General features: G+C 44.7%; 1 protein-coding gene across 1 annotated transcript; it reads left to right on the top strand.

Annotated features, from left to right (window-relative positions):
• Window positions 1-2,465: 2,465 nt before the first annotated feature.
• PSMB5 (proteasome 20S subunit beta 5) lies at window positions 2,466-11,383 on the top strand. Its single transcript, XM_059837547.1, has 3 exons — window positions 2,466-2,732; window positions 6,041-6,347; window positions 11,055-11,383. Exons 1-3 carry the CDS (start codon window positions 2,508-2,510, stop codon window positions 11,333-11,335), a joined length of 813 nt encoding a protein of 270 aa, XP_059693530.1. The 5' UTR covers window positions 2,466-2,507; the 3' UTR covers window positions 11,336-11,383.
• Window positions 11,384-11,763: the final 380 nt, after the last annotated feature.

The raw sequence follows: 11,763 nt of genomic DNA, 5'->3' as shown, positions 1-11,763 counted from the left end.
CAAACTGGGAGGGGTTTAGGGGGCGCTGGGAGGGACTGGGAGGAGTTTAAAGGGCACTGGGATAAACTGGGACAAACTGGGAGGGCACTGGGAGGGACTGGGAGGGAACTGGGACAAACTGGGAGGGCACTGGGAGGGACTGGGAGGGGTTTAAAGGGCACTGGGATCAAACTGGGACAAACTGGGAGGGGGGCAAGGGGCACTGGGAGGGACTGGGAGGGAACTGGGAGGGACTGGGACAAACTGGGAGGGACTGGGAGGAGTTTAAAGGGCACTGGGAGGGACTGGGAGGGAACTGGGACAAACTGGGAGGGCTTTAGGGGTTACTGGGAGGGACTGGGAGGAGTTTAAAGGGCACTGGGATAAACTGGGACAAACTGGGAGGGCACTGGGAGGGACTGGGAGGGACTGGGAGCAGTTTAAAGGTTACTGGGAGGGACTGGGAGGGAACTGGGACAAACTGGGAGGGGTTTAGGGGTTACTGGGAGGGACTGGGAGGGACTGGGAGGGACTGGGGGGGGTTTAAAGGTTACTGGGAGGGACTGGGAGGGAACTGGGACAAACTGGGAGGGCTTTAGGGGTTACTGGGAGGGGCTGGGAGGGGTTTAAAGGGCACTGGGATAAACTGGGACAAACTGGGAGGGCACTGGGAGGGCACTGGGAGGGACTGGGAGGGAACTGGGACGAACTGGGAGGGACTGGGAGGGGTTTAAAGGGCACTGGGAGGGGTTTAGGGGTACTGGGAGGGACTGGGAGGGGTTTAAAGGGCACTCGGATCAAACTGGGACAAACTGGGAGGGGGGCAAGGGGGCACTGGGAGGGACTGGGAGGGAACTGGGACAAACTGGGAGGGGTTTAAAGGGCACTGGTTTATAGTGGGAAGGACTGGGAGGGACTGGGAGGGGTTTAGGGGGTTACTGGGAGGGACTGGAAGGGACTGGGGGTGGGGGTTAAAGGGCACTGGGACAAACTGGGACAAACTGGGAGGGACTGGAAGGGGGGCAAGGGGCACTGGGAGGGAACTGGGACAAACTGGGAGGGGTTTAAAGGTTACTGGGAGGGACTGGGACAAACTGGGAGGGGTTTAGGGGTTACTGGGAGGGACTGGGATGAACTGGGAGGGGTTTAAAGGTCACTGGTTTATACTGGGAGGGAATTTGGGGTTACTGGGAGGAACTGGGAGGGGTTTAAAGGTCACTGGTTTATACTGGGAGGGAATTTGGGGTTACTGGGAGGGACTGGGAGGGGTTTAAAGGTCACTGGTTTATACTGGGAGGGGATTTGGGGTTACTGGGAGGGACTGGGAGGGGTTTAAAGGTCACTGGTTTATACTGGGAGGGACTGGGAGGGACTGGGAAGGAACTGGGATGGGCCTCGCTGTTCCCCCTTTTATTTAAACCATTAAAACGACCCCAAAAAAAGGAGATTTTACCTCAAATTTTCAGCACCGGCGGCAGATTTCGTGGGGGGGTTTAAATTATTTTAGGGCTCCTCAAATCCTCGTTGTTGAAAAGTTGAATTTTTGGGTTGAAATCCTCAGGTTTTGCCTCAAAAGTCACCAAAATTCAAGGGTTTGGACATAAATCGCCTCAAACTGCTCAAAACCTGCAAGTTTTGCCTCAAATTCCTTCACTAAGGGCCCGAAAATGGGATTTTGGACAAAAATCTCCTCACAAAATGCCCCCAAAATGTGATTTTTGACACAATTCTCCTCAAAAAGTCTCCAAAATTTGGAATTTTTGCCTCAAGTGCCCCCAAAAAATTCCACTTTTTCCTCAAATCCCCTCAGAAAAACCCCAATTGTGGGGATTTTGTCTCAAATTCTTCACCAAACCGCAAGAAAAATGAATTTTACCTCAAATCTCCTTCAAGTTTATTCAGGGTTTAACTTTTTTACCTCAGACCTTTTCCCAAATCTCAAATTCTTACAAATTTTCCTCCAATCTCTTCATTAATCCCTAAAAAAAAAAAATCATTTTTACCCCAAATCCCCTCACAAAATCCCCCTAAATCTCATTTTTCTGCCTCAAATCCCTCACAAATTATTTTTGTACCTCAAATCTCCTCAGGCCTTTTACTCAAACCTGCGAAATTTCACCCCAAACCCCTCACAAAATCCCCTCAAAACCCCTTTTTTCTCCTCAAAACGGCCTTTTTTTCCCCCCAAACCCCTTCTCCGCCCATTCATAACTGAAATAACTTTAATTCCCGCCTTTAAATTTAACCGAAATTCCCATTTTTCCCCTCATTTTGTGGCTTTAATTCCCCCCGTCAAGTCATGCCCTCAACCAAAATGGCGGCGGCGCCTTCCCGCCCTTTTTGCTTCACGCCGTGCCCTTAAACAAAATGGCGCCCGCGCCTTCACGCTTGCCCTCACTTCGCTCTGCGCATGCGCAACCGCCATTTTACGCCGTGTTTCTGCATTGCCCTTAACAAAGATGGCGCCTTCGCTGCGTCACCGCCGCCATTTTGTGGGCACCGCCTCCCCTCAGGCGCCAGAATCCAAGATGGCGCTCGCCAGCGTCCTCCGTTCGGAGCTGCCGGAATTCTCCAAATCTTTCCCCAAATCTTTTTCCAAAAGTTTTCCCGAGGATTCCGAGGAGATTCCCGAAATCCTGCGGGATTCCTCCGGCCCTCCGCGGGTTCTGGCGGCTCCTCCTTGGGGCGTTCAGGCGGAGCCGGAGGGGCCCGGCTTTCACATTCTTCACGGCACCACCACTTTGGCTTTTAAGGTGAGGGGGGAAAAAGCTTCAAAATTCATTTTTAAAGCCCAAAATCGCCGCTGGGGAGGGTAGAAATCCGGGTTTGACCCAAAATCGCGGCTGGGGAGGGTAAAATTCCATTTTGGGTTCCAAAATTGCTATCTAATCTAACATCCCCCCCCACAAAATCCCGTTTTTCCTCCATTTAATCTCATTTTCCCCTCTATTTAATCTCATTTTTCCTCATAAAATCACTTTTTTCCCCATATTCCTCCATTTGATCTCATTTTCCCCTCAATTTAATCTCATTTTTCCTCATAAAATCACTTTTTTTCCCATATTCCTCCGTTTAATCTCATTTCCCCCTCAATTTAATCTCATTTTTCCTCATAAAATCACTTTTTTTCCCAATATTCCCTAATTTATCCCCCTTTGATTCCCGTAAAATCCAATTTTCCCCCCTAAAATTTCATTTTTTCGCTATTTAATCCCATAATCCTCACTGCAATCCCATATTTTCCCTCTAAAATCTCTTTTTTTCCTCAATTTTCCCCCATTTTTTGCCAATTTCGCCTCCCTTAAATCCATATTTCTCAATTTTCCCTTCTTTTTCCTCAATTTCTTCTCTAAATCCCCAATTTTTCCCATTTTACCCTAAAATTTTCTTTTTTTTCCCTCAAATTTTCCTCATTTTTCCCTTTTTTCCCCCATTTTTTTCCCCTTAAAAATCTCAATTTTTTCCGATTTTTCAGGGAAAATTTGAGGGGAAAAAAAGAGATTTTAGGAGAGAAAATGGAGTAAAATTTTAGAAAAAAAAATCGATAATTTTTTTGGAGAAAATGGTGAAAAAATGGTGAAAAAATTAGGATTTTAGGCGGTAAAATGGGGGGAAATTGAGGTGAAAAATCAGATTTTAGGGGGAGAAAATTTGAGGAAAAAAATTGGATTTTTAGGGGAGAAAAATTCAGAAAAAAATTAAATTTTGGGGAAGGAAATGAGGGGGAAATGGAGAAAATTGTGATTTTTGGGGGGGAAAATTGAGGGAAAAATGAGAATTTTTGAGGGAGAAAATGGCAGAAATTTTGAGGGGAAAAATGGGATTTTAGGGACAGAAAATGGGGGAAAAAAATTAAGAAAAATGGAGAGTTAAAGGGAAAAAATGGGTAAAAAAATGAGGATTTTAGAGGAAAAATTGAGGGGAAAAGTCAAATTTTTGGAGAAAAAATGAGGGAAAAAGTCAAATTTTTAGGAAAAAAATTGAGGAAAAATGAGAATTTTTGAGGGAGAAAATGGCGGGAAAATTGAGGGGAAAATGGGGATTTTAAAGGAAAAAATGGTGGAAAATTTGAGGGAAAATAAAGGAAAATTTAGAGAAAAAGTGGGATTTTAGAGGAGAAAATTTGAGGAAAAATTGGGGATTTTAGGGGAGAAAATGTGGGGAAAAATGAGAATTTTAGGGGTAGAAAATGGTGGGAAAATTGATGTAAAAAAGGGAATTTTGGAGGGAAAAATGGCGGGAAAATAGATAAAAATTAGAGAAAAAATTGGATTTTAGGGGAGAAAATTTGAGGGAAAAATGGGGATTTTAGGGGAGAAAATTTGAGAAAAAATTGGATTTTAGGGGTAGAAAATGGCCAAAAGTTTGGGGGAAATTGGGGATTTTAGGGGGTAAAAAATGGCGGGAAAATAGGAAAAAATAGATAAAAATTAGAGAAAAAATTGGATTTTAGGAGAGAAAATTTGGTAAAAAATGAGAATTTTAGGGGTAGAAAATGGCAGAAAAATAGGGACAAAAATGGATAAAAATTGGAGAAAAAAATGGGGATTTTAGTGACGAAAATTTGGTAAAAAATGAGAATTTTAGGGGTAGAAAATGGCGGAAAAATAGGAAAAAATGGATAAAAATTAGAGAAAAAAATTGGATTTTAAGGAGGAAAATTTAAGAAAAAAATGGGATTTTAGGGGTAAAAAATGGCGGGGAAAATAGATAAAAATTGGAGAAAAAAATTGGATTTTAGGGAAGAAAATTTAAGAAAAAAATGAGAATTTTAGGGGTAAAAAATGGGGGAAAATTAGGGGAGAAATAGAGAAAAATTAGAGAAAAAAATTGGATTTTAGGGAAGAAAATTTAAGAAAAAAATGGGGATTTTAGGGGTAAAAAATGGGGGAAAAATAGATAAAAATTGGGTAAAAAACCGGGATTTTAGTGAAGTAAATTTGGTAAAAAATGAGGATTTTAGGGGTAGAAAATGGCGGAAAAATAGGGGAAAAATAGAGAAAAATTAGAGAAAAATTTGGATTTTAGTGGAGAAAATTTGACAAAAAATGGGGATTTTAGTGAAGAAAATTTGGAAAAAAATGAGAATTTTAAGGGTAGAAAATGGCGGAAAATTTGAGAAAAAATTGGATTTTAGGGGTAAAAAATGGCCGAAAAATAGGAAAAAATGGATAAAAATTGGAGAAAAAAATTGGATTTTAGTGAAGAAAATTTGGTAAAAAATGCGAATTTTAGGGGTAAAAAATGCGGGAAAATAGGAAAAAATGGATAAAAATTAGAGAAAAAAAGGGGATTTTAGTGAAGTAAATTTGGTAAAAAATGCGAATTTTAGGGGTAGAAAATGGCGGAAAAATAGGAAAAAATGGATAAAAATTAGAGAAAAAATTTGATTTTAGGGAAGAAAATTTGGTAAAAAATGTGAATTTTAGGGGTAGAAAATGGCGGAAAAATAGGAAAAAATAAATAGAAATTAGAGAAAAAATTTGATTTTAGGGAAGTAAATTTGGTAAAAAATGGGGATTTTAGGGAAGTAAATTTGGTAAAAAATGGGGATTTTAGTGAAGTAAATTTGGTAAAAAATGGGGATTTTAGTGAAGTAAATTTGGTAAAAAATGGGGATTTTAGGGAAGTAAATTTGGTAAAAAATGGGGATTTTAGGGAAGTAAATTTGGTAAAAAATGGGGGATTTTAGTGAAGTAAATTTGGTAAAAAAATGGGGATTTTAGGGAAGTAAATTTGGTAAAAAATGGGGATTTTAGGGAAGTAAATTTGGTAAAAAATGGGGATTTTAGTGAAGTAAATTTGGTAAAAAATGGGGATTTTAGGGAAGTAAATTTGGTAAAAAATGGGGATTTTAGGGAAGTAAATTTGGTAAAAAATGGGGATTTTAGGGACGAAAATTTGGTAAAAAATGCGAATTTTAGGGTTAGAAAATACCAGAAAAACACTGAAAAAAAAGCCAATTTTTAACGAAAAACCAACCAAAAATCAATGAAAAAAATTACATTTTCCCCCCAAACTTCCTAAAATTTTATAATTTTTATCCCCCCTCACCCCCCAGAGCCCTTTCGGCGTGACGGTGGCCGTGGACTCGCGCGCCACCGCCGGCTCCTACATCGCCTCGCAGTCGGTGCTGAAGGTTCTGCCCATCAACCCGCGCATTCTGGGCACCATGGCCGGCGGCGCCGCCGACTGCAGCTTCTGGCAGCGCCTGGTGGCGCGGCAGTGCCGCGTGCAGGAGCTGCGCAACAAGGAGCCCGTCTCGGTAGCCGCCGCCTCCAAGTTACTAGCCAACCTCGTCTACCAGTACAAAGGCATGGGGCTGAGCTTGGGCACCATGGTGTGCGGCTGGGACAAGCGCGGGCCAGGTACTGGGGCAAACTGGGAGCCACTGGGACGCACCGGGAGGCGAAAAACGCACTAGCCACATTGAGAATTTGGTAGCCACAGCCCAAAATTTGCCTTTAAAAGCCCCAAATTCACTTGAAATGTCCCCAGCTTTATTCCCCATGTCCCAAAGTATCTAAATACACTTTTAGATTTGGTAGCCACATCACCAAATTTGGTAGCCACACCCTAAAATTCCCATTTAAAGGCCTCAAAATCACCTGAAACCATCCCAGATGCATTCCCCACGTCCCAAACTATCTAAAAACAGTTTTAGATTTGGTAGCCACATCACCAAATTTGGTAGCCACACCCTAAAATTCCCATTTAGAAGCCCCAAATTCACTGGAAATGTCCCCAGATTTATTCCCCATGTCCCAAACTATCTAAATGCACTTTTAGATTTGGTAGCCACATCACCAGATTTGGTAGCCACAGCCCAAAATTCGCCTTTAAAAGCCTCAAAATCACCTGAAACCTTCCCAGATGCATTCCCCATGTCCCAAACTATCTAAATACACTTTTAGATTTGGTAGCCACATCACCAAATTTGGTAGCCACACCCTAAAATTCCCATTTAAAAGCCCCAAAATCACCTGGAACCATCCCAGATTTATTCCCCATGGCCTAAAGGTGCAGCCTCTGGCAGCGCCTGGTGGCGCGCCAGTGCCGCGTGCAGGAGCTGCGCAACAAGGAGCCCGTCTCGGTAGCCGCCGCCTCCAAGTTACTAGCCAACCTCGTCTACCAGTACAAAGGCATGGGGCTGAGCCTGGGCACCATGGTGTGCGGCTGGGACAAGCGCGGGCCAGGTACTGGGGCAAACTGGGACGCACTGGGACGCACTGGGAGGCGAAAAACGCACTAGCCACATTGAGAATTTGGTAGCCACGCCTCAAATTTGGCCCTAAATGGGCTCAAATTCCCATGGAAATGCTCCAATGTCACCTAAAATTAACGTAAATTTGTTCCCCATGGCTTAAAGTTGCTAAATACTTGGTAGCCACATTGAGAATTTGGTAGCCACAGCCCAAAATTCCCATTTAAAAGCCTCAAATTCACCTGAAACCATCCCAGATTTATTCCCCATGGCCTAAAGGTACTAAATATGTTTTCAGACTTGGTAGCCACATCCCCAAATTTGGTAGCCACACCCTAAAATTCCCATTTAGAAGCCCCAAATTCACTTGAAATGTCCCCAGATTTATTCCCCATGTCCCAAACTACCTAAATACACTTCTAGATTTGGTAGCCACATCCCCAAATTTGGTAGCCACAGCCTAAAATTCCCATTTAGAAGCCCCAAATTCACTTGAAATGTCCCCAGATTTATTCCCCATGTCCCAAACTATCTAAATACACTTTTAGATTTGGTAGCCACATCACCAGATTTGGTAGCCACAGCCCAAAATTCGCCTTTAAAAGCCTCAAAATCACCTGGAACCATCCCAAATTTATTCCCCATGGCCTAAAGGTTCTAAATGCGTTTTTACATTTGGTAGCCACATCCCCAAATTTGGTAGCCACAGCCTAAAATTCCCATTTAAAAGCCCCAAATTCACTTGAAATGTCCCCAGATTTACTCCCCATGTCCCAAACTATCTAAATACACTTTTAGATTTGGTAGCCACATCACCAGATTTGGTAGCCACACCCTAAAATTCCCATTTAAAAGCCCCAAATTCACCTGGAACCATCCCAGATTTATTCCCCATGTCCCAAACTATCTAATTACATTTTTACATTTGGTAGCCACATCACCAAATTTGGTAGCCACACCCTAAAATTCCCATTTAAAAGCCTCAAATTCACCTGAAACCATCCCAGATTTATTCCCCATGGCCTAAAGGTACTAAATACGTTTTTACATTTGGTAGCCACATCCCCAAATTTGGTAGCCACACCCTAAAATTCCCATTTAAAAGCCCCAAATTCACGTGAAACCATCCCAGATTTATTCCCCATGTCCCAAACTACCTAAATACACTTTTACATTTGGTAGCCACATCACCAAATTTGGTAGCCACACCCTGAAATTCACTCCGAATACCCTCAAACCGACTTCTAACTGCCCAAACTTGGTAGCCATATCCCTAAATTTGGTAGCCACACCCCTAAATTCACTGGTTACATGCCCAAACTTGGTAGCCACACCCTCAAACTTGGTAGCCACACCTCCAGAATCACTCTAAATGCCCTCAAACCCACTTCTAACCCCCCAAACTCGGTAGCCAGCCCTCCAAACTCACTAGCCACAGCCCCAAACTTGGTAGCCACACCCCCAAATCTGGTAGCCACACCTCCAAAATCCCTCTAAATGCCCTCAAACCCACTTCTAACCCCCCAAACTTGGGAGCCAGCCCTCTAAACTCGGTAGCCACGCCCCTAAATTCACTAGCCACATCCCCAAATTTGGTAGCCACACCTCCAAAATCACTCCAAATGCCCTCAAACCCATTTCTAACCCCCTAAACTTGAAAATTCACTAGCCACATCCCAAATTGGTAGCCACACCTCCAAACCCTAAACTTGGTAGCCAGCCCTCCAAACTCACTAGCCACAGCCCAAACTTGGTAGCCACACCCCCAAATTTGGTAGCCACACCTCCAAATTCACTCCAAATGCCACCCTCAAACCCACTTCTAACCTCCTGAACTTGGTAGCCAGCCCGGCCACACCCGAATTGGTAGCCACACCCTCAAATCCCTCCAAATGCCCTCAAACCCATTTCTAACCCCCTAAACTCGATAGCCAGCCCTCCAAACTCACTAGCCACAGCCCCAAGCTTGGTAGCCACACCCCCAAATTTGGTAGCCACACCTCCAAAATCCCTCCAAATGCCCTCAAACCCACTTCTAACCCCCCAAACTTGGTAGCCACACCTCTAAACTCACTAGCCACACCCCCAAACTTGGTAGCCACATCCCCAAACTTGGTAGCCACACCCTCAAACTTGGTAGCCACATCTCTAAATTTAGTAGCCACACCCTCAAAATCACTCCAAATGCCCTGAAACCCAATTCTAACCCCCTAAACTTGGTAGCCAGCCCTCCAAACTCACTAGCCACATGCCCAAACTTGGTAGCCACATGCCCAGATTTGGTAGCCACACCCCCAAAATCCCTCCAAATGCCCTCAAACCCATTTCTGACCCCCTGAATTCGATAGCCACACCCCCAAACTTGGTAGCCACACCCCCAAACTTGGTAGCCACACCCCCAAATTTGGTAGCCACACTCTCAAAATCACTCCAAATGTCCTCAAACCCGCTTCTAATCCCCCGAAATCGATAGCCAGCCCTCTAAACTTGGTAGCCACGCCCCTAAATTCACTAGCCACATGCCCAAATTTGGTAGCCACACCTCAAAAATCACTCCTAATGCCCTCAAACCGACTTCTAACCTGGTAAACTCGATAGCCAGCCCCCCAAACTTGGTAGCCACGCCCCTAAATTCACTAGCCACATGCCCAAACTTGGTAGCCACACCCTCAAACTTGGTAGCCACACCTCCAGAATCACTCCAAATGCCCTCAAACCCATTTCTAGCCCCCTAAACTTGGTAGCCACACCTCTAAACTTGGTAGCCACGCCCCTAAATTCACTAGCCACACATCCAAACTTGGTAGCCACACCTCCAAAATCACTCCAAATGCCCTCAAACCCATTTCTAACCCCCTAAACTCGATAGCCAGCCCTCTAAACTCACTAGCCACGCCCCTAAATTCACTAGCCACATGCCCAAACTTGGTAGCCACACCCTCAAACTTGGTAGCCACACCTCCAGAATCACTCCAAATGCCCTCAGACCCATTTCTAACCCCCTAAACTTGGTAGCCACACCTCTAAACTTGGTAGCCACGCCCTAAATTCACTAGCCACATCCCCAAATTTGGTAGCCACACCTCAAAAATCACTCCAAATGCCCTCAAACCCATTTCTAACCCCCCAAACTCGATAGCCAGCCCCCCAAACTCGGTAGCCACACCCCCAAATTCACTAGCCACGCGTCCAAACCTGGTAGCCACATTCCCATATTTGGTAGCCACACCCCCAAAATCACTCCAAATGCCCTCAAACCCATTTCTAACCCCCCAAACTCGATAGCCAGACCCCCAAACTTGGTAGCCACACCCTCAAACTTGGTAGCCACATCCTCAAACTTGGTAGCCACACCTCCAGAATCACTCCAAATGCCCTCAAACCAGCTTCTAACCCCCCAAACTTGGTAGCCAGCCCTCCAAACTCACTAGCCACATGCCCAAACTTGGTAGCCACACCCTCAAACTTGGTAGCCACACTCTCAAAATCACTCCAAATGCCCTCAAACCCATTTCTAACCCCCTAAACTCGATAGCCAGCCCCCCAAACTCGGTAGCCACATATCCAAGCTTGGTAGCCACATGCCCAAATCTGGTAGCCACACTTTCAAAATCACTCCAAATGCCCTCAAACCAGCTTCTATCCCCCTAAACTTGGTAGCCACACCTCTAAAGTCACTAGCCACACCCCCAAACTTGGTAGCCACATCCCCAAACTTGGTAGCCACATGCCTAAATTTGGTAGCCACACCCCAAAATCCCTCCAAATGCCCTCAAACCCACTTCTAACCCCCCAAACTCGGTAGCCACGCCCCTAAATTCACTAGCCACACCCCCAAACTCGGTAGCCACATGCGGGTTCTCTCCGGCAGGCCTGTACTACGTGGACAGCGAGGGGCAGCGCGTGGCGGGCGCCGCCTTCGCCGTGGGCTCGGGCTCCTCCTACGCCTACGGGGTGCTGGACCGGGGGCTGGGCGGGGCCACGGCCTCGGAGGGCGTGGCCTGCGAGCTGGCCCGGCGCGCCATCTACCAGGCGGCCAGGAGGGACGCCTACTCCGGGGGCACCGTCAGGGTCTTCCACGTCGGGGAGAAAGGCTGGAGGGAGGTGTCCGTGGATAACGTCAGAGAGCTGCAGGACCTCTACGGGGAGTGAGGGGAAAAATTGGGAGTTTTTGGTGAAATAAAGTGAAAAAAAAGTGAATTTTTGGTGATTTTTTGTGGTTTTTTCGGGGATTATTTGGGATTTTTTGGGGATTTTTAGTGAATTTTTTGAGGATTTTTTAGTGATTTTTTGGGATTTTTTGGGATTTTTTTGTGATTTTTAGGGGATTTTTTAGTGATTTTTTGGGATTTTTTTGGGGATTTTTTAGTGATTTTTTTGGGGATTTTTGGGATTTTAGGGGATTTTTTAGTGATTTTTTGGGATTTTTTGGGGATTTTTTTTGGATTTTTGGGGGATTTTTTTGGGATTTTTAGTAATTTTTTGGGATTTTTGGTGATTTTTTGGGATTTTTTAGGGTGATTTTTTTGGGATTTTTCAAGAATTTTTTGAGGATTTTTGGTGATTTTTCGGAGATTTTT

The sequence above is a fragment of the Haemorhous mexicanus genome, unplaced genomic scaffold, assembly GCF_027477595.1.
Source record: "Haemorhous mexicanus isolate bHaeMex1 unplaced genomic scaffold, bHaeMex1.pri scaffold_151_ctg1, whole genome shotgun sequence".
Classification (NCBI taxonomy): Eukaryota; Metazoa; Chordata; class Aves; order Passeriformes; family Fringillidae; genus Haemorhous; species Haemorhous mexicanus.
The sequence above is the reverse complement of the archived record's forward strand: the minus strand, read 5'-3'. Positions and strand labels throughout refer to the sequence as shown.

Coding starts and splice junctions, on each gene's coding strand:
- PSMB5 (XM_059837547.1), top strand. CDS start 2,508: ATGGCGCTCGCCAGCGTCCTCCGTTCGGAGCTGCCGGAATTCTCCAAA. Junction 2,733..6,040: donor CCACCACTTTGGCTTTTAAG/GTGAGGGGGGAA, acceptor CTCACCCCCCAG/AGCCCTTTCGGCGTGACGGT. Junction 6,348..11,054: donor CTGGGACAAGCGCGGGCCAG/GTACTGGGGCAA, acceptor TCTCTCCGGCAG/GCCTGTACTACGTGGACAGC.